Below are 27,605 nucleotides of genomic sequence, written 5' to 3'. Positions count from 1 at the left end.
GCCCCGCCCACCGTCTGACCACGCCCTTGTGCTTGGCCACGCCTTCGCCGCTTGGCCACGCCTTCGCCGCTTGGCCACGCCTTCGCCGCTTGGCCACGCCTCCCTGCCAGCCCCGCCCTGCCGCCCGCATTCGCCGCGGCCCCGCGCCCGCCCGTGCCCGTGTCCGTGCCCGTATCCGTGTCCGTGCCCGTGCCCGTGCCCGTGCCCGTGCCCGTGCCCGTGTCCGTGCCCGTGCCCGTGGACGAGGACGAGGACGATGGTGGCGGCCCGGGGCGCTGCCGCCCGCTGCGGAGCGCTGCTGCTGCTCGCCGCCCTCGGATCCTTCCGTCTGCGCCTCGCCCGTGCCGGTGAGTTCCTCCTCGTTCCCCGCGGATGCTCGTGTCCCCTCCCACGACGATCCCTGTGCGGTTGCCCCTCTTTTCCCATTATGCCCATCCCCACGAGGGATCAGCATCCGTGGGTGTTCGTGTTCTTGGGTGGAAGCGAGGTAGGAGGTGCCCCTGCCACGAAGCCCCGCGGGGCTTTCTCCCACCCCGCAGCGCTCCCCGGGGACGGGCAGCGCCTCCTCGTCACTCCCCTGCCCGCTGCTGCAGGCAGGGGCCTGGCAGGTGGCAGCGCCGCAGGGCTTGTCCCCAGCAGCTGTTTGGGGGGCTGGAGGGACCCACAGATGTGGATCCTGGAGTGGGGAAGGAGCACATAGTCATGGGAGCGGGCCTCATGAAGCACCTTTATTGGTAGGAAAAAAAATAAAACAACATCAAAAAACACCGAAACAAAGAAAAAAATAAAGGTGCTGCAGTGACCGAGCCATCTCGGGGAGCCGCCGGGGCTGCGCTGGAGGGAGCCCTGTTTGTCCATCTGCCTCATTGCCCCGGGAGGAGCCGCAGCATCGCCCTGCTACACCAGTGACGGTGACATTTCTGCTCTCCGCCGGGGCAGAAGGAATGAGTGGCCTCCTCCCGTGGAGCACCGCCCTAAGCTGCCCTGCTGTCTGCTGAAGGGTTGTTTCGGGGTGTTCAGGTTTGATTTGCTTGAGTTTCGGGGTCTGGGTTAGGGGATCTCCCCTCCTGGGGCTTCTGGCGCTGGACATGCTCCGTGTCCCCTTGCTCTGTGCCCACTGCTGGGGAGCACGGGGCTGTCGTGGGCACGAACAGCGACCCAAAAACCCCCGCCAGCTGCAAGCCCTCGGGGAGGTGCCACGGCCCTGCCTGGGTACGGCCTGGCTCGGGCAGGTGCTTTCCGCCTCGCTGGCGCAGGAGCCGGGAGAGGCCTCCGGGCTCCCAGCATTGTTTGCGGATCCGATATTGTTTCCTCGCTCTGGCTCCTGGCAGGACAGACGCCGGGCAGGCGGACGCCGGACAGACAGTCTGCTGGCAGCCAGGACCCGGGTGGCCTCGCCGTGCTCCCGCCTGCTCTGTGGGATGGCGGGAAGCTGCAATAATTTTTAAATCTCCCAGTGGATCAAAACGCCTGTGTGTTTCCATGTCAGAGGGTTGGAAGCAGTGGCGGGGATGCTCCTGCGCTCACCCCCTTCCCACAAGCCAGAGGGAAGCTTCCTTCTCTGGGATGGCCCAGCCAGAGGTACTGCTGACACAGGCTGAGATGGGAGGATGGAGATCCAGGCAGCTCGGATGAGCCACCAGTGATCCAGTATAATCTCCACTCCTCCTGAATTTAAGGGGTTAGTGTGGGATCATCTGGCCTGGCAGTGCTGGTTGGGTTCCTTGAGGGGCTGCTGGGGTGGCTGTGCCTGGATGCTGTCAGGGGGGGTGGTGAGAGTTTCTCTTTCCCTTCCCTTCCCAGCCTGAGAAGGATGCTGGAGGTGAGGTGAGTGTGAGTGGCCTGGCACCGCATCAGCAGCCTGTTCCAGTGCTGGGATATTGCACGTTCTTGGCACACATGGGGTTGGATTTTCAGCTCAACCTCTTTCCCCTGAGAAAAGCTGGGGATGGTGTCTTTGCACTGTTCCCAACAGCAGCATCCCATTGCCAGGGGTCCGAGGTTGTGTGGCATGTGGCAGTGGGGAACTCCAGGTAGGTTTCTCCTGGAGATGGTGGAAGAAATATCCCTGGGATGCTGGGCAGGCAAAGGAGTCTCTGTCCTGACCGCACCACCTTCCTCTGAGTGCAGTGGGGCACAGGAAGCATTGGCTGTTTCTTCTCACTTTATAATTGCCTTTCCTAGGCAGATGGGGCCAAGCCTTGGCTTTCTCTGGGGATGGCTGTGAGGTTGAAGGTGGCAGGCCTAGGAGCAGCTCCTGCTCTCTGGTATGCTGATGAAACTGGCTCCTGGCAAGGAGAGAGTCAGGGAGAAGGTCCTGCACCACCATACCCATGTCCTCCTGCCTCTGTAGCTCCATCCAGACGAGGATTTGCATCTCCTCCTCCTCCTCCTCACTTTCCTTGGCTGATGCTGCAACCCAGAGCCCCTGCAGCAGATGCCATCTCCCGGGATGCAGTTGCACGTGGCTCAGTAACATCCTCATCTTGCTGTGAGCCTGATCTGAGCTGGATGAAGGGCAGCAGTGCTTTGAAGGTGCTGCAGGGTGGTTTAGGTTTGTTTGCTGCTCCTCAGCTGGGCTTCTTTCTCCCACGTCTCTATGCATCACACCAGGCTTTGGGCAGAGGCCCTGCCTGGCTGCTTTTTCTGGATTCATTTTCATGGAACATGAGTGAGAGCTGTATTTCTTCCCGCTTGAGTAACTAGGTTGCCAAATTTCATCTGTTATTATTCTTGTTATTATTGCAAACAAAAAAAATGTTTTCCAAATGGGATGACAGGCTAGAACCCCATTTTTTAATAATCCTGAATCTTGCTACCACAGCCATCACTTCACATCCCAGACATCTGGAGAAGATGCTCAGCAAAATCTGAGTTGTTTCCAGTCCAAGTGACCCATTTGGCCACGTTTGACCTGCTGGCTCTGCGCTGCTACTCCTCCTTGCGCCAGTCTGCAGGGACATGGGTGGGAGCACAGATGCTCATACAGGTGTTCATACTGGCTGCCCCTGCTCTGCAGTGGTCCAGGGAGTGCTCAAAGTTCCCAGCTGGGCATGGCTAGGCAGGAGCCATTCCCTGGGAAGTTCCCAGGCTCAGCCTGTGGTGGGCTTGTTTATCTCTCGGCTTTTCCTCCTTGCCTGCTTGTCCATCGCTGCACTGGGCACAGGGTTGGGACACAGTGGGTGCAGTGGCCTCAGGGACCTACATGCTGACCCCTGAAGCTGTGACAGCTCCAAGCCGCTCTTGGGAGCAAGACAGCAGGACTGGTGCTGTGCCCAGGGTGCTTGCAGGGGCCTGGCTGCCCTGCCGAGTGCAGGGAGTGGTCTCTCAGTCCTGAAATCCTGTGAGTCGGTCTGCAGGAAGCAGCCCCAGTGTTTTCTTGAGGCACATGAAAGGCTGGCTGGGTCCACCCTCGGAGTGGTGGCAGTGGTGGGCAGTGGTCCCACTCAGCTGCCCCATCCCTTCAAGCCTCCCATGGTGCATAGTGGGGTGTCCTCTGCCACACTGGTGCAGACCAGTTGTTTCTACGTGCAGCAGCTGGGGTGCTGCTCCTGAGTTTAATTTTCCACGTGGTTTTGTTCTTGGAGATAATGTCCTCACCTTGTTATCTGGGGTTACATGTGCTCAGCTGGCTCCCACTGTGGGAAAAGAGCCCTTGTGGGGGTGACCTGTGGAGGAGCTGGGATGTGGGGCACAGGCATCCCACGAGGCTCCAAGGAGCTAGTACCCATGCCAGGGACATGGACAGGGCTCTGTCTGCAGGCCTGAGGAGGGGGAACGGGTGGAAAAATGTCTGATAACTCCAGCTGCAGAATCAGCATCAAGGAAGAGTTTATGGAAGAGATGGGGTGAAAGTCCCTCATCCCTTTTGCTGTAGCTTTGTGGGGACTCACAAATCCATGTGCACCCCAGCAATACCCTGGGGGTGCCAGTGTGTGGAGAGCTGGAGCTCAGGGTTGGGAGACTGGGATTCCAGAGCCAGGGGCCTGCTGCTTGCACTGTGCAGGGTCAGGTCCTTTGGATCTGTGATTTCCTGGCAGCTCTGGTCCCCCACCGCAGGGATCCCTCAGTCCCCAGGGAGCCCAGGTCTTCCACAGCACAGGGGAAGGTGCAACAATGTTTGCCTGAAATGTCTCTTCTGGGCCATGGGGGTATTAAGGGAGGTAATCGGCTTAGCCCTGCCGGGTGCTTCGCGGGGGGGCACAGCGTCAGGTGGGTGACAGTGTGGTCAGGGCACTGGGGACAGGGAGGTTGGTGGTGGATGGTGGAGACAAGAGGAGTGATGGGGTGTATCAGGGATGACAGTGTGGCAGGGGCAGGGGGAACAGAAGGGATCACAGGACTGAAAGTGTGCTGGGGAACAGCAGGGGTGATAGCACAGTGTGGACTCCAGGAATGAGAAAGTTGATGAGGGCTGCTGCAGACAAGAGCATCAATGTGGTGATGAGCATGTTGTGGACAGGATGGGTGATTTGGTGCCCAGGGACAAGAGGGGTGATGGGATGGCCTCTCCCCATGTGCAGGGTGCTGGGTCCCTGGGCACAGGGTACAGAAGCTGCCATCAGCCCCATCCCTGCACTGAATCCATAAACACGGTGCCCTGGTGCTTGATCCCCACCAAAATCTCTGTGTCTGGTCCATGAATGGGTAGTGGCTCCCCTGGGTTCCCCTGGGCTGGCTGGCCCTAAAACCTCTGGCCCCAACGCCACTGCCAGTGCTGTTATCTCCCTCCTGTGCCTGGGCATAACCCAGCACTGTTGCCACTCCAAATGGCAGCTACAGGCCTGTAATTAGCCACTTTATGAGTTAACCAGAATTGCAATGGAAAGAAACTGGCCATTAAGTGCCTGGAGTGCGCTTTGAATTGGAGGAAGGAAACGCAGCCGGAGCAGGTCATGATCCCTGCCTTATCCTGCCCCGGAGCACCGCGAGCTGCAACTGCCCGTGTTAACTCATGCACACTGTGGCACATGCTGGGGTAACTCCTGCACAGATTGAGAATGGCAAAGCCTGTAAGAGGTATTTGCTGTTTGAGTGGGAGCCCATCACACTAGGTGGGTGACATGAGAGGTGACATGTCAGCTGAGTGCTGGCGAGGATCCTGACTCATCATGATACAGGGGCTTCCTGAGCTCCTGGCCCCTGTTCCGTTCCTATAGAAAGGAGAGTACGGTGGAGGTGGAGACAGGAGGTATGGAAGGTACAGGTCTCCAGTGCACCCAAAGCACACCCATGGCTGCTGCTTGGGCTCGGCTGGGGCTCAGCAGGATAGTGTTCCTGGGGAGCCCACAGCTCTCTTGTGGGTGAGGAGCTGCTCTGCCTCCGGGAGTTCACCATCTCACACCTGTCAGAGAGAGAGAGGGGGCCCTTAATCAGGAGAGAGGGCAACCTGGTGAGCTGCTGTAATGGGACCCATCCTGCAACAATCATTCTTGGCTTCCTGGCTGGGAGGGAGAGGGTTTCCCTGAGCTGCCTCTTCCTATTCAGCATATACCCCAAAATCTCTGGGTCCAGCTCTTTCGGCACCATCTGCAGCCCTTTTTCAAGAGCCATGGGATGCTGCGTTCACCAGCACCCCTAGGATGCAGTTGTGCATCCCATGGACCCCCAGTTTCTGTGCTGATGGAGCCTCTTATTTTCTGGGTTCTGCCCCATTAGACACAATGGCCCTGCAGGTCTTTATCAGTGGTGGTGGCTGAATCAGCACAGGCAGAGCCATGGGTGCAGCCCCAGTGGGGTGGGTGCTGCAGCCCCTGTGTTTCCACCTGCCTCTGCTCTTGCATGTCCACCAGCACGGAGGGTGCCCACACAAAGTCCCTTTGCCAGCCCTTTTTCCAAAGGCTGTTCTTCTAATTAATGGCTGTTCTTCTAATGGCTATTCCAACAGCCATGAAGGTTGGCCCCTATTGCTCCAGCACCCATGGGTGAGGAGCTATGTCCCCAGGCACCTGTTTCAGGGTGATGGGCTGGTAGGAGCACCAGGGCTGGTGCCAGGCCATGACTAGACCAAGGGAGCTTGACAGACAGAATTCCCACCTTGAACAATGAGCTGCTGGAGTCATCAGCAAAATTATGCTGGTGCCTCTTTCCCAAAAGCTGCAGGATGTCTCTGGTGGTGGTGTGAGATGGCTTTGGCTTTGCTAAAGAGCATCTTGGCCGTGGTGGGTGCAATGATGCTGCTGCTCCAGATGGGTATTTCCAGCCCAGTAGTAAGAGTGTGTGGGAGCCTGTGGCTGCTTTCAGATGACTGAGCTGTGGTGGCCCCTGGCCTGACGGCTCCTTGGATGCTGAGCTGTGGGGTGGGCTGCCCTCTCCCACCTCCCTGCCGTCACACAGAGAGAGCTCACCCAGGGCTGTGGCTCTACTGCAGCTCACTGGGCAAGTGTATACCCATGGAGTGCTGTCCTGCTGATGGGTCAGTGCCCAGGAATGCCCAGATGAGAGAGCTGCACCCCACCCCTTCCCTCCAGACTGCTCAGTGCTTCTGGTGGGTCTGTGGTGCCAGGGCTGCCCATCCCCTGCAATGCTGGCACAGCAAGGGTGCTGTGCTACTCAATGGAGTGTTCCAGAGCACCTCAGCGGTGTGAGGAGGGGCCCCTCAATGGTGCTTGATCTGCACCATAGCCCTGACCACCACCTGCTTCACTTGTGACGTGGTGCAAAACCTGCCCAATAAGAAGGGAATTAAAGAGCCCAACCCCAGCCCCAGCAGGCTCAGGGCATGTACAAAGTTCGTTGGTATTTACTTGAGCAAAACTTGATAAACAAGACTTAAAGTGGGTGGTGCAGGCTGCAAAGAGCAGCCAGATGCATTGGGATGAGGTGGCATTGGTGGCAGCCTGGGGTCCCCAGTATGGGTGGGTGGGCAGGCAGCGAAGCAAAGCCAGCAGCAGGTTCGGGCAGGCAGACCTGGGGAAATGGTGTGTGACACCTGGTTTGCCTTTTGTTTTTTTTATTATTTCTTCTCTTCCTGAATATCTGAAGCCACTTGTGGCTGGAGACTCCCTGGCACGGCAGGGGCACAGGTGGGATGCAGTGGTGCAGATCCTGGATGTGGCAGCCCCTGGTGGGCTGGAGTTGGGGCTGTCAGCATCCAGGGTTGTTGAGGCTGGGATAGCAGGGGGTGTCTCAGTGGCTTGATGCCCTCCTCACTGGCCACAGGCAAGGAAGCCATGTCCTCTTCTACATCCTGGCTCTGCCCAGTCTCTGCTGAGGTCCAAATCTGTGGTTTTCTGGAGCTGTTTCCACCCATCCTGGTGCTGTCTCCTGCTCCTACACCCTCCCTATCCAGCTGTTCCATTTGCACAGCAAGCAGGCTGCCAGGGCAAGGAACAGGGATTTTTCTGGCCCAGTTAAGGGCTTTGAGTAGTGATGACACAAAATTCCACTCCCTCAGCCTGGTGGAGATCGCCTGGTTCTGTCCCAGCCTGGAACAACAGGAGCAACTTGGGATTTTGGGGTGCTTGTAGATGGGGTCTCCTCTAGAGCAGGGACAGGCTCTGGGGGAACACTGGTAGTTGGGAGGCAATGTGTTTGGGGATGCTGAGGGCTTGGCATCTCCCCACCTCTGCAGGAACCTGGCTCAGTTCCTCCTGGCCCTCCCTTTCTCCCTTGGCAATGAACGTGAAGTAGGACAAGCCTCTGGAAGCCTGTCATTCAGGGCTGCAGCATGGGTGCCCACCACACTGTCTGCACTGCCTGTAGCCCAGGGCTCTGGGCTGGTGCCCCCAAAGCAGCAGCAGCAGGGTGAGGATGGGGATGGGAGTAGGAGGTGGGAGTAGGGGAGTGCTGATGAGGCCTTTTTCCATTGTTCCTGGGTGAGGCCATGCCTGGTGGGACTGTCCCCTCACTGGGAGCAGGGTGCAGTGAGCTGTTTGCTGTGCAGGCATGGGGAATGCTCCCAGAGGTTCCCTACAGGTGTTCCCTGTCCCCGGCCTGTGACGCAAGGCTGCTGGCACTGTTTCTTGGCTGTGACAGAAACTATGCTGGAGATCATCTCAGCCAGCTGGGCCAGACCTCAGCACCCACCAGCCAAAGCTGGGAGCCAGAACACAAGCCCTGGTGGCCTCAGGGTTGGGAGCTGATGGCATGTTGCATCTGTCTGACCAAATCTGCTGAAGCACAAAGAAGCAGTTCCAGCTGCTCCCCCACTGGTGGACTAGCACACACCAGTGCTGCTGCAGGACATGGGGCCAGACTGGTGGCCATGGCTGTGCCACATGCTCTGTCCCCAGCAGTGACGTGATGTGACCAGTGGCCCCCAACTCCTGGTTTGCGGGGTTAGCGCTGCAGAGAGCCCTGCTCTGCTGTCTCTGCGTGGGAGGGGGCTTGGCTGCTGCATTTTCAGGGGCAGGAACACAGCAGTGACGTGAGCAGCTGCTGGCAGTGGCAGGGCTTGCACAGGGACTGCCTGAGCAGTGGTGCCAGCTGTGTCCAGGAGTGGGCATTGCTCTGGGGGTTCAATCCAGTCCCCATCCATCTGCTTCCTAGCGCAAGAGACAGCAGGGCAGGGGGATGCAGCTGGGTCAGGAAGCCCACCAGGTCACAGCCACCAGCGGGGTGTCTGTCCTACAGTCAGTCTATGTGTCACCCGTGGCTGGTGTGTACAGCATCCAGCCTGGCATTACTGCAGCTGCTGGCAGTTACTGGCCCTGACTCACTTCAGAAGCCACATCCCTGGGCATGGGGCAGTGCAGGTGAGGTGCTGGGGTGCCTCAGCAATCCCTGCTCCAGCCTCCTGCTGGACAGCAGCACTGCCCCTGCCCAGGGAGGCTGTGGACAGGGGGAAGAAAGACCTCAGGGGCTGGGGTCTGGTGGGGGCATCATGCCAGCCTCTCTGTCTGATGCCTGCCCACCAGCTTGCCCAGGGCCTGCTCCAGAGCTCTCCTTCAGAGCCAGGAGCACTCTGCAGCTCTGGGAGGGAGCCATGGCCAGTGCCTGCTGGCCATGGAAGTACTGGGAGGGCAGGTAGAGCCCACATCAGTTCCCACATTATCTGGCTGAGGAGGAAGATGAGGAAGAGGAGAAGTAGTGACCTTGGAGTGGAGCTGGCAGAGACCACACCACTGCAGGCCCTGCAGGGGCTGCTGCTACTGCTGCTGGGGTTCTGTCATGGCCTTGCTGTGGTCTTTCCTCAGCCTCAGCCAGCATGTAGGGGCCAGACATGGGAGTGAGACCTGCACCCTGTTCCCCAGACACCCCGATATCCCCCCATGCTCAGTGCCCATGTCCTAACATGCCCAGGGACCATGTCCTGCTGCCATAGAGGGACCAGACCCAGTGGTCCTGGATGGGCTGTTCTGTGCCCATGTGGCTGTGCAGCCAGTGCCCCGTGGGCTCAGCCCATGCCCAGTGGGCTCTGCCAGCTCAAACTGTTGGCACAACTCAGCTGAGAGGGAGGCTGGGTGTTGGCATTGCTGGGACCTTAAACATTCACACCAGTGCTCGGTGCTAATTAATTATCCTCTTACGTTCACTTTTATCTCTCTATCTGCACAGTGACGCAGCAGGGGCAGTCCCTGCCTCCCTGGCCACACAGATGTCCTCCTTGGGTTTATTTTTGTTTCTTTTTCACCTGCATGTTTTGGCATGAGTGTGGAAGAGCTGCTCCACTCAGACTGTGACTGCCAGTGGCTCTATGCCCTGCCTGGGCAGCCCCTGTCACAAGCATTCTGCTGGTCTTGAGTACCACCCTGGGTGCCCAGCACAGCTCTCCCCAGGGTGAGTCCTTGGGGATGGAGCTTTGCACTCAGCTTTCCCCTGCGGATAACACATCCAGAGGCCTTGCTGCTCACATGACCATGTTTCCTCCTGGGCACAGCTCTGTTCCTGATTACATGTGTCCCCAGCTCATGCTCACCCGCTGTCTGTGCCAGCTGCTGTGTCCCATGCACCTGCTGGCCTTGGGCTGGGGTCCTGCCTGCAGGGAGCCACTGGGTTCCTCCAGCATCAGCAGCTTGGCCCAGGCCTGGGCCCCACCCAGGTTAACCCCTTAAACACAGGTTTAAGGGGTTACCCCAGTTGTGCTGTTCTGGCCTCCCTGCCCACCTGCACAGGACTTGAGCACCATGGCAGGGCAATGATGGTAATTGGAGCATCCCCCTCCTCCAAACACCCTTGGCACATCTGGACAGCAGCATCCTGGCTGTGCTGTGTCTGGTGCTGGCCACCAGACCATTCCATGTTATTTATTGCTCGCTCCTCTGGTCTGTACTGTTCCTGCTGGCAGGGCCATGCAGGGCTAGGGTCCTCACAGGACTTCAGCCAGACCCCAGCTCGGGTCCCTCTGCCCATCCCACTTGTGGCCAGGCCCTGCTGGGGTGCACTGGTGCCAAGCAGGTGGCGTGGTTGGGGTGGGGAGATCCCTCCCAAACTCACCCAGATTCAACAGCAGCCCTGCAGGTGCAGAGGCAAGACTGGGAGCTGCAGCAGCCATGCTGACACTGGTAACAGGTGGGTGGCAAGGTGGTGACATGGCCACAGCTGGGTGGAGTTGGGACCCACGTGTTGTGCCAGCCCACCTTGGGGTGGGTGTTCAGGAGAGGGGACCCCTGGCCAGAGTGTTGGGGAATCCACCACCTGTCTGCTTGAGCACTGGACAGGTGGCACCAGCCCCCAGGAACGTGTGAGTGTGCAAGGGTGGCACAGAACTGGGGCAGTGTAGTTTGGCAGCCCCAAAGGGCGGCAGCAGTCAGGGTTGGAGGTGCCCATGTGGTGCCTGGGTGGTGGCACTCAGAGTGCTTGGTCCCCATCACCTTGCATGGCACTGAGGTGCTCACTCCCACCAGCACAAGACTCTTACTGCTGGGCTTTGAGGTGGGCTCAGAGAGTGGCAAAGCCCCTTTGGGCCCCCTCAGTCCACAGGGTGCCCACACAGCAATGCCAGCTCATCAGTCGCTGGCTGGTAGCACATGGGGAGCTCTGAATTGCAGCCAGTGAGACAGCTGGGCAAGCATAACTTGTTCCTCAAACAAAGATAACAGCCTTCACTGGGATCCAGCCTGGGCTTTATTTACCCAGTTGCTGGACTCTGGCTCGGGGCTCTGCCCCCATCGCTCCTCATAAGGTGGCTCTGAGGGTCTTGTCAATGTCTGGTGCTGTGAGGTGACCCACCCTGGGGTGACTTCCTCTGTCAGTGATAAGCTTTTTGCAGCACCTGTTTTAGGAGGAAGTGTTTCCATGAACCTGTGGCACAGACAAGAGCCCCTACAGGTGTGTCCCCCACCCCAGTATGTCTGCAGCCTGAGACTGCACAGTGCCACAACCTCCTCCTGCCCTGATTTTTAGACACAGCAACCTTGAGAGTAACCCTAGGGACGTGAAGCCAGAAGCTAAGTCCAGATTCTGTGCTTAGACATCTGATTATTTGCCCATTAAGCACTTCTTGCCACCCAGCCATGTGGCCAAGCCCCACACCATCTGCAGGGAGCAAATAGTCCAGCAAAAAACCCAGCTCCCATGGGGCACAGTGGGCATGTTCCCCCACCCCAAGGGCAACCCCCCCAGGCTGCTCTGCCTGGCATGGGGGTCAGCCAGCATTAAAACTGTTGTTGCTGCACCCTTGCCAGTGGCAGCCAAGGTGGGGAAGATGGTCCTGGATCCCGTGATGATGACTTCCTCCTGGGGTGCAGTGGCATGTGTGCATGGGCACAGGCTGGGGTTCTTAGTAGCAGCTGCACCCTCCAGGGAGCAGTTTGGTGGTGGAATATGGCCATACAAAGGCAGGGGGGTGCATATCCCACTTGTGTGGCTTTGGGGTGACATCTTTCCTGTGCCCTTGCTGGGGGAGCAGATCTGTCATGATTCGTGTCCTGGTGGTTCCATCCTGTTTAGGACTCTCAGCTGTGTCCAGGGTGCTGTCCCCCTTGCCCTTGGTGTGCTGCAGGGCTGGGGATGCTCAGGACAGCCCCCACAGTTGTGGTTCCCCTCGCTGTGGAGTGCACAGGGGCTGTCCCCTGTGTTGCCATCCCCAGGTGCAGGGACAGATGGGTGGCCAAGGCATTGCTGGTGCCGGTGTGGGCGGCGAGAGCTGGCAGGGACTGCTCGGGGTGCGTGGGCCAGTGCTGGGAGCGGGCTCCTGCTGTGACTCATTGCCAGTCTGGCCCCTCAGTCCTGATCCTGCTCTCAGTGCAGCCCCTCAGTCCTGATCCCTGCCCGCTGCTGCCTGTGGGACCGCTGCAGGCGTGGCCACACACAGACACTTGTGCTGCAGCAGGACCAGCAGTGTCACCATCAAAGCCAGGACCCCAGTGTGTCCCCTGCTGCAGGTGGTACCTGAGTGCTGGCCCTTCGTGTCACAGTTCCTGTTTCCAGCTCTGCACATGCTTTGCCACCATCACCTGGTCCAGGACTCAGCTTTGTGTAGGACACAGGGCTCTTGTGTCCCTCAGGAAGATCCACCTCCTGAGGTGAAAACCCAGCCATGATGGTACTGCCATGGCACAGTGAGGCTGGAGCCTGGGGGCCTCGTGCCTGTACCCAGGGAGTGGAGACTTCCTGGGGCTGACATGGGCATGAGATGCCCCATGAAACTGCGAGTGAGGTTTAGGGTGCAGGTCAGTGCTAGGGAAGGCTAGCTCCCACTGCTTGCTCCAGGAAATGCCATGGAATGGGAGGCAGGTGCTGGTACCAGCACTGTCACACCCTGCTGGGGCTTTGGGAGAGTTGTTTGGGACTTCTGATTTGACAGTCATCAGACAAGTATTTGTCTGTGCTGGTTGGATTTCATCTCCCCATGCAGGGCAGGCAAGAGCAGGAGATCCTGGTGACTGCCAGCTCTGCAGGGCTCAGTGTTCTGCAGCACTCCCATGGGGTGGCACCCTGTGCCCATACCTTGAGGGGTATGGGCACTGCCTATTCATCCCTGCATACTGCTTTGTGCAGGTCACAGAATCACAGGCTACCTCAAGTTGGAAGGGACCCATGAAGATCATTGAGTCCAACTCCTTAGGCATTAAGCTCGTGGTTAATTCCAGCTGTTAATGGCTTTGTGGAGGCAGAACAGGGCCCAGGGGTTGCTTTGGTGAAGCCCATTGATAGCTGGGAGCTGCAGCAGAAGCAGCCATGGACAGCCCAGGGCGGCTGGGTCCCACACCAAGAGGGTTTGAACAGAGCTGGGGGCGTGTTTGACTCCTCTCCATCTCCTGAGCTGTTTTGTCCTGTCCCCACAGCAGCATCATGTCCCCGGAGCCTGGACTGTGCCCTGCAGCGCCGAGAGTTCTGCCCGCCGGGGTCAGGTGCCTGCGGGCCCTGCCTGCCCCCCTTCCAGGAGGATGACCATGGCCGCTGTGTCCAGAAGCAGCTCTCACCCAGTGGTAAGTGCACCCATCCTCCACCCCTCTGCCTGCACACCTACCCTGCAGCTCTGGAAGGTTCTGTGCCTCAGGACCGCCCCCCACCCCAGCAGTACCCCATCCTCTCTCTTCTCTCCATGGCAGCTGTATCTCTGTGGGGACAGCTGCTCCTCTCCGTCTCACCCAACTCACCTCAGCTGTGGGGGTGGTTTTGGGCTGGCAACCCCACCCTGCTCTATATGCATCCTGCTCTATGTGCATCCTCCTCTGGTGACTGTGTGTGGCCCTGTCAGCACTGTGGGGAGCCCAGGACCTCCAAGGACAGGAGTAGGACAGGCAGCTTCTGGGGATCTCCAGGGTCTGCCTGGCTGTTCCAGGGTTCTGTCTGTGCAGGAGCAGGGGCACTGCTTTCAGCACAGAGTGGTCACTTAGGCTGATTCTGTGGCTGACTGAAACAGGTGCCTGTGGCCTCAACCATCCCAGGGCTGGGCTGGTACCAACCAGCCAGGTTGCAATGCCTGATTGTCTTTGGTTTCAGATGTTGGACTGTGGTTCACTGATGTTTCCTCCTTGGGTGATGCCCAGCATCCATGGATGGGCAGGACCACTCCCTGGCTGCATACCAGGGCACTGGAGGCTGCACTGGGTGTTATTCCTGGCTCTGTCCCCAAGGGATCTGAGGGGCTGTGACAGCCCCTGGGTGCAACAGCCCATGTCACCCATCCCACTGCTACTGCAATACTTGAAGGATGCTCCCAGTGCAGCTTTGACCCTTGTGCCCCTGGTTCAGCTGCAAAGACAGTGCTGTGGCCAGGCATAGGCATTTTTTAGCATGACAGTCAACTCTTTATGCAGCTTGGGAAACTGTGGCAGAGCTATTTCTGTGCCCTCTTATCATGGGACCATCTCACAGGTGAGTAAAGACCATAATTATGGCACACAATTATTTATTGGTGTAAAGTGGAGTGCCCTCTGTGGCTGGGGGAGAGGCCAGGACTGGCCACGTCCTCAGGCTGCTCCTGGTGGGTTTTGCTGGGGACCACCTGGATGCAAGGTACTCTGGAGCACCTCTGAGTCATCTCCTGGTGCAGAACGTATTGACATCTGCCCCAGCCCACCCTTCACCCACTCTTCACTCCCACTGCCCCCAAAAGTCTCTTGCTGAGGGGTTTCCAACTCCTGGAGAGTTTCTAAAAGCATGTGGGTGGCTTGTCCTATGCCAGGCAGGAGGATTGAACCAGGGAGGCAGCTCCCCCTGGATCTGAACTACATGCAGACATGGAAGGGTGCTTTGGGTTTTGGGGGATTGCTTTGTGTTGTTGAGCATGTAAGCAAGGCCCTTTAGCTGAAATGAGAGGGATGGCGGGGGGGATAAGAGGGGATGGCATCCCCTGGGATGAGGTCCAGACTTGACATTTGACAGCAGTCAGCACCTCTGCCATGGGCTATTCATCCACTGGCACTGAATGGCTTTAGCAGTTGCTTATCGTTTATTTTTTAATAATAAATTAAAAAGTCCTGAGAGCAAATTCCCCTCTTACAAGGGCTGCACGTGTACTGGCATCTCCATAGCAACCCAGCTCCTTTCTGAAGGATGTGGCCATAGTTGCATCCTCACCCAGAGAGATGCAGGACTACACTAGCATCCTCTAAGGACCCACCATGGGGGGATGGTGACATCATCTCCCAGTCCCATCCAGTTGTCCCAAGCAATGCCACTAGCTTGTAGCAGCAAAAGTATGGGGACTGCAGTAAATAAAAAAGGGGGATTCTCTCCCAAATCCTCTATTTTAGCATCCTGAGGATGCCCAGCTCCTCTTGGCAGGGAGGCACCATTTATTTTTCCATGGGGGCTTTCTCATCGTGCCTGTACCTTCGTGTGGTAGCAACACCAGAGAAGGCTGTGAGGATGAAGAGGGGCTGTGATAGCTACACTTAGAGGGAATGCAAGGCAAACAGGGGGCTGCTGTAGCCCAAGGATGCCTAAGCCTTTAAAGGGGATACCCATGCAACCCTTTTGCTATGCAGGCAGCTCCTTTAAAGGGTTACACATCTTTGAGCCACTTGTGACTGTTGGTGACACCGATCCTGGGATCTTGCTGCTGTGCCACAATTCCTGGAAGGAGCCAGGGGTCCTCTCCCAAGAGCAGCTTTTTGGGTGAAGAGCCCCATTTGGGGTCTCAGGAGGGCGATGCATGTGAGTGGCGTGTTGCTGCCATTATAATGTGTAGGGGTCTCAGCATACCCGGCACAGCATCCGTGCAGAGGTGAGATGGGATGCAGGGAACCTGGGTGCAGTGCATCCCACAGCTGGCTGTCTGCACCTGGCTGCTGCTGTCCACATAATCCCACACACACCGTGGTGCTGCATGTGCACACCATGTGCTGTGATGGGTTTGATGTGCTTTGAGATAGTGGGTCTCATCCCTGCCTCTGCTTGACCAGCATGGAGCCCCCACTGGGCTGCAGGAAGCACTTGGGGGAAAAGGGGGAAAAGGGGCTTCAGCTCACAAACGTGTGGGTTCCCCCTTCCCTGCTTGCTGTGCTGCCAGCACCAAGGAGGACGTCAGCCATCCTGGGCCAGGACTATAGAAGTTAGTGGATTTGTAGGAATTTTATGCCCTCCTGTGGACACTGTCAATCACAGTTTTCCTTAGCCCAGGGTGGAAGCCACATGTGTCTCTCCTTGGTCCCTGTTTCCCCAAACTGCCAGGGTAGGTGTGTGTCCCAGGGTTGAGCCCCGAGGAGGTGGAAGCCCTGAGGAGAGGCCAGGGGCAGAGCAGAGGGGCTGGGGGGCTGTGTGCCAGCCTGGCCATGCCGTACTGCAGCAGCAGTGGTAACAACTACCATGAGGGGGCACCTGCACCCTGCACAAGCCCTGCCTGCACCACCGGGTGTCCTTGTGCATGTCCTGTGTGCGCCCGTGTGCCCTGTCCTTGTCCCTGTCCCATCCTTGCCCTGCATGCCCTGTATGCTGTGCCCTGCCTGGACCCTGTTCCTCTGCAGCATCTCTGCTCCTGCATCTGGGGCAGCCAGGCAGGAACTGGGTCTCGCCCCAGCTCCCTGTTTCCTGGAGCAGCTCAGGGCCAGTATCACACACACCCACAGTGCCTGGCAGGACCCAGCCCTTGAGGGTTGAGGTGCCCTCAAATGTGTGGTGGCAACTGTGGCATCACTGAGGGAGGTTCAGCTGCCACACAGCATGGGAGGTGGGCAGCTTTTAGCCACTGGAAGAGAATTTGGTGATAAAGCTGGTTAGTGCAGGTAAGTGGCACAACCCAGGTGCTGCAGCAGCTGCCTCAACCAAACTGCTGCCTCAGTTTCCCATGTGCCACTTCACACACTGCCACAGGACGGGAGACTCTGAGGGACCTGGCAGCTGCTTTGGCTGCTTTTTCAACTATTTTTTTCCTTTTTCCAGACACATCACATCCAGCACCAACAACACAGCCTGATGGTCTCCCTATGGAGACAGACCTTTCCCAGAGTGCAGAAGGGAGCTAGAGACAGAATGTCCCCATCTCAGGCACTAGGATGTCCCCTTGCGCAGGGCTATGCCCATCCTGGGCACCAGGATGTCCCCCTCAGGCACAGGCTGTCACACTGTCCCATGCCAACTCCCTGACCCATTGGGAGACCATGGCCCCATGCTGGCACCTTGGCACCATGGGCCACCTATTGAGCACGGCATTGGCACAGCCCCAACCTGGCTCCACTTGCTCATGGTGCTGCTCTGGGATGCAAATAACAGGGTGCAAAGAGCCAGGGAAACCCAGGGCTCCAGCTAAGGGTAGGAGGCTGGGGGCAGTTTGGGGACACAAGGACATGGAGGATGTGGGGACAGTAACTTTCAGTGCTTTTGTTTAAAGCAAGAGTATTCCCCTTTTAAATTGTGTTTTGGCTCATGTGGCTCTGAGTCATGGGGCAGCAAGGTGGCCTTTGTGCACAGCTCCAGATGGAATCAGGGTTTATTTCCAAACACTGGATGTGAGGACAGATTCCAGAGGAGATGTAATGGTTGTAACCTTGAATTATCTGGGAATCAAGCTGCAAGTACCACCTTGCCTTTGTATGTCTGGATTTAGCCCCCAGGGCTTCCCTGAGGGGACAGTCTGAATACGGGCAAAGTGTCCTGGTTTAGGGCAAATTTGGGAGAAAACCTCCAGAAACAAATGGGGTCCCTCCAGAAACAAATTCAAGCGGCCCCTTCCCCCAACTGGTTTGGGAAAAGATTTCCTTGAAGAAAAGTGGGAAAAACTGTTCAACAAGCAAAGTATTCGCAAACATTAAAAATGAATAATATCAAACAATAACACCTCCTGCTGTTTTAAGAGATGGCAGATTCAGAAAGTCCTTTTCATGGGGTGTAGCCCAGCTCGCTCAGTCCCTTATCAGTCCCTCTAGTGCTGGATAGTGCCAAGGCTCAGGCCCCAGTGAGCCACAGGCACGAGCTGCCAGTGTTTTTCTGTGTTTTCAGTCCAGAGCAGGTTTGAACAGATCCAAGAAAAAAGAAAAAAAAACAGCCCAGGGAACTTAGTTAGCTATAAGCTAGCTGAAAGCAAAGGTGAGCTCTGACCCGCTGTCTGTCCATGCTGCAGACAGCACAGTCTGGAGAAGGATGCGGGGGAGTGAGTGCCGCTTCTGAAAAGAAACTGTGGCTTCTTCTTTCCCCACTTTGCTCTTGGAGCCAGTCATAAAGGTGCAGGACTGAGTATGTCACATGAACAGAACAGACTACTGGGGATACAAGCATCATAAAATCACCCCAGGACACAAAGGAAGCAGGGATAGGTTGGGGATTGAGATGGGGACAGGGATGTCTACTGCGTTTGAAATTGAGTTTAATCCTGCTAAAAGCGGTGGTGAGTGTCAGAGCTGGACTCTGCTTGATGAGCCTGAGAAGAGCAACTCCACTCTTGCTGCAATGCTGTCACCTCATGGCTGGGCAACCCCAGGCCAGAGTGGGAGTCCTGCCTGTGTCTGATGCTGCAGAAGCCCCCTGAAGGGCAAATGTCCCTGGTGAGCACTGTGCTGGGGTGTGGGCTTGGACAGCCACCTGTGAGATGCTGCTGGAGCCAGCCCCTGGGGGTATATCCCACACAGCATGGGGCACCCCTGTCCCCTCCCCAAAGGAGCTGCATCCCACCAGGTGCTGGGCAGGAACCAACCTCTCTACTGGAGCACGGGCTCCCATGCTCTGCTGAATAGCCGAACTGTGCCCTGCTCTGGGGTGGCTCCAGCCACCCTGGGCCATAAAGGACAATTTGGAGTGAAAACCAGTGTTCAGGTGTCCTCTGACTGCAACTCACTGTGCTGAAGCTGCTTCTCACCCCTGAAGCAGCCAGGCAGCTGGCATCTGTCTATGATCCAGCTCCCATCCCTCCTCACTTGGGGCTCCTAGTGACCCAAGGGGTAGGGACACAGGGCAGGTCCTGCACACCAGGGGGCTGACACCCTGCCCTCTCTCACAGAGTCCTCAGCACCTGCTGCCTCTGGCACAAGGGCAGATGCTGTTGCTCCTGATCCTCCAGCATTTGTGGGGTGAAAAATGCCACTGAAAGCAGTAAGGACACGCATGGGCCCTGGGGGCCAGCTTTCAGAGAGCTGCGTCTGAGGGGCCTCCGATTAAACACCACCTGTGTTTGCTGGAGCTGGGACAGGAGCCCCTTCTTGGAGGTACTGGTCTGGCCTGGGGGTGGGCACACAGCTGCACCCCACAGTGCCCATCTCACACCCATTCATTCTCCTGTAGGACGGACCTCCATTCCCAGCTTGGAGGCAGAAATTGATTTTCTTGCGGATGTGCTGGCCAGGCAGGAGGCTCCTCGCCACCACCCTCTACAGGATGGCAGACCCAGGAGTAAGTGCTCACTCCCTGCTCCTGGCGGTGCCAGGGACCCCATGGCAGCCAGACCCTGCACCCCAGGCAGGTTTGCCCTCTGGAGCTGCCCATGCACCACTCACTGCTCTGTCTTCTCCCGCAGCCACCCTGGTGCCTGACCGCGGCAGACAGCGTGCAAGCAGTGGGCTGAGAGGGGGGCATCTGCAGCAGGGTCCTGCTGGCACCATGGCAGCCACCACCCTCCCCACCACTGCCACGGTCCAGAAGTACCCGGTGGAGGCATCTCCCATCCCTGCAAATGACAACATGGTGCTTGGTGAGACCCTGGGACTCAAAGGGAGAGGTTTCACACTCTCACCAGGGAAGTATGGGCTGGTGTCACCATGCTGCCAGCTCACCTGCTGTCCCTTGCTGTCCTCTCCAACTCTGCAGGGCTGATTGTGGTGTGCACAGTGGCTGGAATCTCAGCGCTGATCGTGGCAGCCATCTGCTGGTGCAGGTGAGCTGGGGCTGCTGGCAGTCCCTTGGTGTCCCTGTGCCCAGGGCAGTGTATTACCACATTTCCCAGGCGTGAGGGATTAGAAGAGAGGCACCTACTACCCTTGCCAGTCCCCCCAAGATGTGGCATCAGATGGCTGGGGCAGGAGGATAGTAGTGAGACATCCTGGGGGAGGAGGACAGTAGTGAGACACCCCTGCACCAGATGCAGGCTCCTGGGAGCAGGTGGCACCTGGTGTGGGCCTTACTGTGGTGCTGGGTGCTGACACTGCCAGCACATTGGTGCCTTGTGCCCAGGCCCCATGGGATGGAGGTGGCTGTGCCTGTCATGGTGCCATCACAGGGAGACCCTCCAAGGGTCACTGGCTCCTGAACGGAGTCATCTGCTCCTATGGCTCCCCATATCCTCTAGGATGGACTAGAGACGTCATTGTGCCCCACACTGGGCACCAGTGAGGCACCTCAGATCCTGGTTTTGGGCCCCTCATGGCAGGAAAGACATTGAGGGACAGAAGCATGTCCAGAAAAGAGAATGGGGCTAGGGAAGGGTCTGAAGTACCAGGAGTGGCTGAGGGAGCTGGGAAAGGGGCTCAGCCTGGAGAAAGGGAGGCTCAGTGGGTACCTTCTGGTTCTGCACAACTCCCTGACAGGAGGGGACAGCCAGGGGAGGGTTGGGCGCTTCTCCCAGGGAATAAGGGACTGGGTGAGAGGAAATGGCCTCAAGCTGTCTGAGGGGAGATTTAGGAGATTTAGGCTGGACATTAGGGAAAATTCATGTAATCGGTCAGGAATTGGAAAGGGCTCACCATCCCTGAAAGTGCTCAGAAAACATGTGGATGTGGCACCTGGCAACATGGTTTAGTTGTGGACTTCAGCAGTGCTGGGTTATGGTTGGACTTGATCTTAGAAAGCTTTTCCAACCTTAGTGATTCTCTGATTCCAATTCCCCTCCCTGGCAGGCTGCAGAAGGAGATCAGGCTGGCACAGAAAGCAGAGTATTCAGCCCAGCAAGCAGCCAGCCCCCTGCCCTATGACAAGATCTCGGTAAGGCGCCCATGTCCCTCCCTGAGGAGTGTTTGGCACTCAGGCCCCAGTGCTCTGCTGGAGGGATTCCCACACAGTAGAGGCCCCCCACCAGCCAGGCTGGGGCCCTCCAAAGCCCAACCTCCTCAGCTGTTCCTGCTCTCTCCACAGCCCGGGGACAAGACGCTGGCTCAGAGTGCCCAAATGTACCACTACCAGCATCAAAAGCAGCAGATGCTCTCCCTGGAGAAGTAAGCAGCCTGGGAGCAGACAGCAGGTCCTGCCATTAACTGGGATGGCCCTAATCATCCCACTGGGCTTCATCTCCTCTCTGTGTCTTTTCCCCCCAGGCATAAAGAGGAGCCCAAGCTGCCAGACCCAGCATCATCTGATGAGGAGAATGAGGATGGAGACTTCACCGTGTATGAGTGCCCTGGGCTGGCTCCGGTATGCAGTTGCAGGAGGGCCAGGGAGTACCTGTGCATGTGGGGGTGTCCAACATGTGCCTGGGATGTGCGCTTCTGTGTGAGGAGCCTTTTCCACATGTTCTTCATCAAACCTTGAGGTGGTCCAACCGCTCTGCTCCCCCCATGTCCCTGGCCAGTTCCCACTGAAGCTCTCCAGTGGGCAGGAGTGCATGCCCTGGCACAAAGCTTTTCCCTGGGAGCAGAGAACTAGAGCAGCCCTTGGCACACCTGACCCACCATCCCTGTAGTGACAGGTCACTGCTCCTGGCCACCAGGGCCGGGGGGGTCTCGTCCTTGTGCCATCCTAACTCCCAGAGCTCAGACCTGTGACCCCTCACATCCAGAGAGGATGTTCCTGGCTAGCAGGGGGACTTCGGGGAAGGGCAGGTCTTAACAGCCCTAGGTACAAAGAGCACAAAGGGAGGAAGAGGAGCCTTTTACATGGTAATAGGTGTCGAGTGCGGCCATCAGGGCCCAGATCGAGGGTCATCAGTGGGTCTTTACAGGCCCATTAAAGGGCACTTGATGGCAGGCAGGCAGTCTGGGCAGGGCAACCCATTCCTGCCAGCCGTACTGGGGGGGCCCATCCTGAGGTCCCCTGTCTGAGCAGGGAACTCTATTTCTGCCAGCCAGGCTGGGACTGCTGTCCTGGGGTTCCCAGCCCAGCTGTGGGGTCCCATCCCACCCAAGACCTTGGGTTTTACACATCATCCTGCTTCATCCCCCCCATGCCAGGGAGGCAGCACCTTTCCCGGGTCATGGGAGTCCTGGTGCTCATCATCCATCGCAGCCCACTAGGTCGCCCCCCTCTCCTCCTCCCTCCTCCCTGCCGGGCTGGGGTTCAGACCCAAACCCCTTGGGATGGGGCAGCTGAATCCCAACTGTTTTCTGACCTCCTACCTTCTCCTTCCCCCATTCCTCTCCCTCCACCACGGCAGACCGGAGAAATGGAAGTGAGAAACCCACTGTTTGATGACTCCTCCTTACACCCCTCCAACCCGAAGTCGCACCAGTAACCACCCCATCTCCTGCGCCCGAGCTTGCTACAGACTGTGCCCGCGGCCGTGCCCGGCGGGGTGGCCGTGCCGGAGGGGCACCCACAGCTGGGCCGAGGGACGCTGACCCCGCGCTGACAGACTGTTCCACGCCTGCCCAATAAACACCCACTAACAGCTATGGGGGGGGATTGCCCCCGTTTCCAGCGTCCTTGTCCTCTTTGCTGCTGTCATCGCGTCCCTGCGTAGCCCTTCGCTCACAACTCTCGGGGCGCAGGGGGCGGCTGCTTTGGCACAGAAATTGTTGGGGGTGCTGCCCTGGCACTGTCCCTTTGTAGTTGGCTTTCAGGAGGGGGCTGCTGCCTTGGCTGCAGCAAGGCTGATGCATAGCAGCTGGGAAGGAGTCAGAGAGAGGGTCAGAAAGCAGAAGAGGGCCAGGAGGGCTGGGCATGCTCATGCCTGGTATCAGGGCTGACAGCCTGCCCAGAGCCCATCTGCCAGGGATGGAGCCTTTCCCTGGAGCTAAGGGCTTCAGTGCCCATTCTGCCTCCTCCACCCCAGCCTGGGCAGCTTCTGGCAGCAGAATAGTGCTCTGGGAGCCAATAGCAGGAGCAGGAGAAGCTCCAGCAGGCACTGGCATCACTCCCCAGGATGCTCCTTCAGCTGCTGCCCTGTGCTCTGACCCCTTTAGGGGTGCTGGGCTTCAGGACAGTCCCAATGCCACTGTGATCTGGGAGCCCAGTCTGTGCTGGCAGAGGATGGGCTCTCTCTTACCACAGGCCTCAGTGGGGTAAAAGCTCGAGAAAAAGTGTTCAAGGTTTTGTTTTTAAGATTATGTGGCTGTGGGGGAGGCAGGAATAGGGCTGGAAGGAGCTGGGGTGGCTGAGAGGGGCAGCCAAGGCATGGGGGCTCTGCTGTGCTGCTTCAAACCCCACAGAGCTCATGTCCTGGCAGCATCCCTGTGGAGCCTGGCACTGTGTGTTCTCTGAGAATCCCTCTGTGGCAGGCAACAGTCTCCACTGCTGCATCCCAGGCACCTCTTGGGTCTCAGACCCTCTGCACCCCTCCGTTGCCCATGTCCAGCCTCACCAGCCCTCACCAACATGTTCTTGCTTGGAGCCCAGAGCTCTTCCTCAAACCCTCACAGGTGCATAGGCCATGGACCCCTCCAGTGGAAGGCCCAGAACAGGGTTTGGGTTAGTTTGTCCTGTGGCTTCATGTCCAGACCCTGTTGTGGACTGCCACAGCCACAGGTGACCTCTTGTGCTCTCTGGAGCCATTGTACATGGACAGGCATGGGCAGGGCAGGCAGCAGTGGCAGGGATGTGCTGGTGAGTGATGGTGGCATGGGACCATCCCTGTCCCTGGTGGGGTAGCTGACAGAGGCCATCATGGCTCAGGTTCTGTCCCCGTGTCCTGCACTCCCCCTCCCCTGGGCTGCTGCCACTCTCCCCACACCTCTTGTCGTTGTTGTAAGAATTGTAGTTCTTTTAAAAGGAGATTTTATTAAACGACGATGTTTGAGACCCATGCGAGTGTGTGGTATGGGGCCCGCGGCTCGGGGGGCTCCTCTCGACAGCAGGATGGGACAAGGGGACCGGGAGGGAGTATGCTGTGGGTCCCCAAACCTTCCTTAGGGGCCAGGGAGCAGCCATCCTGCTTCTGCAGCTGGAGGAGCGTTCAAACCCTTCCCAAGGGTTTTCCCAGGCACATAAAGAACCTGGGATAATTTTCTTGTCTCATTATTTGCCAGGAGAGGTTTCTCCAGAGAAAGGTCGGGTGGGAGCCCCCGCACCCAGCCCTTCAGCACCCATCACCCACCCCACCTCCGCCCCGAGCCCCCACGGGGCCCTTCGCACCTCGGGGATGACAGATAAGGGCTATCGAGTCCCCGCATTGTGTGCAGCGGAGCTCCTTTGATCACGCCAAACCCCTCCATCAGGCTGATACCATCTCTCCTGGTTTCGGCAGCCGGAGGTGGATGCTGACTCACCGCCAAAGCACCCACCCGGAATGCTTCTCTCATGGGGGTCTCCAGCTGCACCCCCGGGTGATGCACACCCCAAATAACCTGAGATGCCCCCAGGGCTCAGTCCTGGGGAGACCCAGACTAGAAGTCACTCGTGTCCACTGAGGTCCCCAAATTTGTCCTTCCTCTGCTCCCACAACCCAGCAATCTCTTGAAGCACATCCAGACATTTTGGGAAGTTCTAGCTAATAGTAAAACTTGACTGTTCTGCCCGGGAAAACCCCCTTGCTCCAGGCACGGTGGCCACAGGAGCTCTGTATCCCCTGGGAATCCCTGTCCCTACCACACATCCAGGCATGGAAGAGTCATTTGTCCAGGGACAGGGCACCTGTGCTGCGGACATCCAAGAGCTTCAGCCCCCACCTCATTTCCCCCGGCTGTAACACAATGGGGTGGGCCCATTGGTGTATCAGGCACTGTGTTGGTGTAGGTGAGACACATTACAGCCCAGGGCCTTTGTAATAAGGGAACAGAACTGGACCAAAACACCTTCTGTGATTTTCCCCTTGGCCCCTTGGCATGACTGACTCCATACTGTCCTCTTGGGTAAGCCGCAGCCCAGCTGACAGGGAGCAGACCAGCATTCCTCCAGGCACAGGGTTTCTGGACTAGAACTCCCTGTCCAGTCCTTCTTAATTTGTCCTGGAGTGGCCCCCTCACTATGGGACCCTGACCCACCACATGTAGGACTGCAGCCCCCCTTCGGTGGGCAACTCAGGGGTATCCAGCACAGCCCCAATGGCCTTTCCATCACCTGCTAGAGAAAAGTACGGCCTGACCATGCATAAAACATAATTCATGCTCATCCACTCTCTTAAAATCCCAAGCACCAGTACCACAGCAGTACACTCTGCAAAGGGAGGATGAGCAGGTCTCAGGAGAGTACATCTCGGCCCTCTCCAGCCTGCTGCCATCTCAGTGAACCAGTAAAGCAGACACTTTTTTTTCTGCTCCCATTTTCTTAGCAGGATCCCACTGATCCCTGGCTGTGTTAGACAGAGCCTGGCCAAGCCTGGAACACCAGCATGTTCCAGATCTGGGCTGGTGGAAGGATGCATCCATCCATCTGCTCTGGAGCAGGCAGAAGAATAGTGGTCACTGGTGTTCAAAGACCCTACACAATAACCTCGTGCAGCCCCCCCCCCCCCCCCAAATCACCCAAAATCATTGAAATGTATGGGGGGGGGGGGGGCACACACCGAGAAACCACACTGACTTCTTCCACATCCCCCAGCTAAAACTATCACCGCCACAATGGGCCCCGCGCCTACAAAGGGGCCGGTTCAAAGTCAACGTCTCCCTTCCCCTCCGTCTGTATATGAAAGGACCAGGAATGCGTTTGAGGGCCGGGGGGGGCCGGGGGGGGGGAAGAAGAGGCCGAGGGGGGAGGGAGGCCTGGAAGGCTTCCCGGGGGGATGGAGAGAAAAAGTAAGTCGGCAGGAGGAGGGGATCCAGCCCGGGAACAATAAATCAAAGGGAAACGGAGTTACTGCCAGGCCAAGGAGCTTCTGAAAGCCTGGGCCGCAGCGGGAGCCCGGGAGGAGCAGGGCTGATGGCTGCCATCGGGGTCCCGCAGAGAGATTTCCTCTGCCCGCTGGCAGTGGGGCAGGCAGCAGCACAGCAGGCAGCGGGCAGCTCTGCCTGCACAGCACTAGCTCCAGCATCCCCAGCAGCACGCTCCAAGTCGTCCCCTGCCAGATTGAATCCAGCCCCTGCTGGGGAAGGTGCTTCACCACTCTGGCCGTGGGACCCCCGAGGTCCAGAAGCCACAGGGCTCACTCGGGGCTGCCCATGTCCCCACTGAAAAAGTTTTTGAATCCTTAGTTCATTTTCCTGGGACTGCCCTGCCTCCTGGAGCAGTCTGGCACAGCCAGGATGGGCAGCCTAGTACATGTCCTGCCAGGCATCAGGAACAGACATTAATTCCACCTCATCCACCGGACTATTTTTTTCCTTAGAAGAATATCATCAAGAGGCTTAGCTCTTCCCCTGACATGCAGCAGAGCCATGTGCTGGGCCAGGGGCATTGTGGATCCCAGTCCCTGGATGCCAGGTGTGGGTATGAGTCCCTGTCTGCCAACCCTTGGGTGCTTGTCCCAGGGCATCCTCACCCCGGGTGCCAATCCCTGGGCTCCAGCCGTCTCAGGAGCCAAAGTAAGCGCTTCATAAACATCATCAAGCACCTTCCCCGAGTTCCCCCGCCCACAGCCCCATTCCCATCCCGCCGCGGGGGGGGCTGCTCCAGCCTATCTGCTCGCCCTATCTCCAGTGCGAGACGGCAGCTGCTCTCGGTAATCCGGGTTAATAAACACGCAGTAGTGTCGGCAGCGGGATCACTCCCTGCCTTGCTCCGGCTGGGATCACGGGCTACTGGCAGAAGGAGCACCCCTCGCCCTGCTCCAGCTGAGGTCAGGGGGTGCCCATGCCGTTGGTACCTGACCGTACGCAGGAGCTGGCATCGGGCGGAGCCAGGCAGGGGCTGATGTGATGGCAGTGTCAGGATCGGGAAGGTTCCAGTGCTGAGCCAGGAGGGAAGAAAATGGGAAATGGCTGGAGCCAGCCCTGATAGAACCATTGTGAAGGGCAGTGTGAAGGGAAAGTCTTTAAGATAGAGAAAATATGGAGCGTGCTTCATTGTGGAGCCGATGGACACGGTAGTTAGAGCTGCAATTCCTTCCCGCCAACACACCCCGAGCTCTGGGGCCCCAGGGACATGCTCCTCCGAGCCACAACCCTCCTCTGCAGAGTGAGAAAGAGGAGAGGAATGGTGAGACTGTAAGGGAACCCGGGAGCCTCAGCTCTGTCCATGCTCCACAAGGAGCTAAGGCTCAGTCAACAAGACTACGCACCAAGAGGGGCAAGAGGTGATGGTCAAGCCCTGGACCATCCCAGCTGCTGCACGATGACACGGTGGGCAATGACATCGCGCAGCTTGTTCTCTGTCCTGGGGACAAGTGGCTGCCGCGGCTGAATAGGCTGCCCTCACACCAGCCCCTGGCCCCGGTTCATGCCGCCAATAGCTCCCCAAAGCCATCCCGTTTCTTGCCTAGGCTCCGCAGCGCTGGGGGTTCCCAGCTGGGAAGACCCCGTGACTGCTGCTGCCCTAACTCTGGCGCGGTGGACCCCGAACAGCGTGGGGCCGGAGGGGTGCGAAGGACGTGGGTTTCCTCGAGTCCCCCGGGACCGGAGGGGTGCGAAGCCCCGCGAGGGGCGAGGACGGGTGTTCACCCCCTCCCTGTCTCACCGGGGCCGCCCCGTCCACCTTCCCACCGGCGCTGGGTGCGGGCCGGCGCAGCCCCCTCCCATCGCACCTTCCGTCCGTGCCCCCCGCCCCCCTGGGGGATCAAGTTCACGCCCGACCCACCAATGCGGGGCCCAATGGGGTCGGGGCCCATTTCCATCCGGCCCGGCCCGGCCCCGCCGCTCTCAGAGGCCCCGGCGGCGCCGCAGCAGGGAGGC

At 58.2% G+C, this 27,605-nt stretch overlaps 1 protein-coding gene and 1 long non-coding RNA gene across 7 annotated transcripts; one reads left to right on the top strand and one right to left on the bottom strand.

The window, feature by feature from the left end:
• The first annotated feature begins 34 nt into the window (after positions 1-34).
• On the top strand, positions 35-23,647 carry NPDC1 (neural proliferation, differentiation and control 1). Of its 6 annotated transcripts, none has more exons than XM_086858215.1 (9): positions 35-347; positions 13,173-13,313; positions 19,045-19,152; positions 19,277-19,450; positions 19,567-19,633; positions 20,592-20,676; positions 20,827-20,906; positions 21,006-21,102; positions 22,061-23,647. In XM_086858215.1, exons 1-9 carry the CDS (start codon positions 257-259, stop codon positions 22,136-22,138), a joined length of 921 nt encoding a protein of 306 aa, XP_086714341.1. In that variant the 5' UTR covers positions 35-256; the 3' UTR covers positions 22,139-23,647. The 6 variants fall into 6 exon arrangements, with proteins under 6 accessions (XP_086714341.1, XP_023793767.2, XP_086714339.1 ...); XM_023937999.2 differs by having other exon boundaries at positions 79-347; positions 13,170-13,313; XM_086858213.1 differs by having other exon boundaries at positions 112-347; positions 13,170-13,313; positions 21,006-21,220.
• On the bottom strand, positions 22,923-27,472 carry LOC147649668 (uncharacterized). Its single transcript, XR_015278182.1, has 2 exons — positions 26,996-27,472; positions 22,923-26,885 (listed from the first exon to the last, which is right to left on the bottom strand). It is a non-coding gene; the product is annotated as an uncharacterized LOC147649668 (long non-coding RNA).
• Positions 27,473-27,605: the final 133 nt, after the last annotated feature.

Source organism: Cyanistes caeruleus, chromosome 20 (genome assembly GCF_971803275.1).
Source record: "Cyanistes caeruleus chromosome 20, bCyaCae1.hap1.1, whole genome shotgun sequence".
Taxonomy (NCBI): Eukaryota; Metazoa; Chordata; class Aves; order Passeriformes; family Paridae; genus Cyanistes; species Cyanistes caeruleus.
This window is presented reverse-complemented; position numbering and strand designations above follow the sequence as displayed.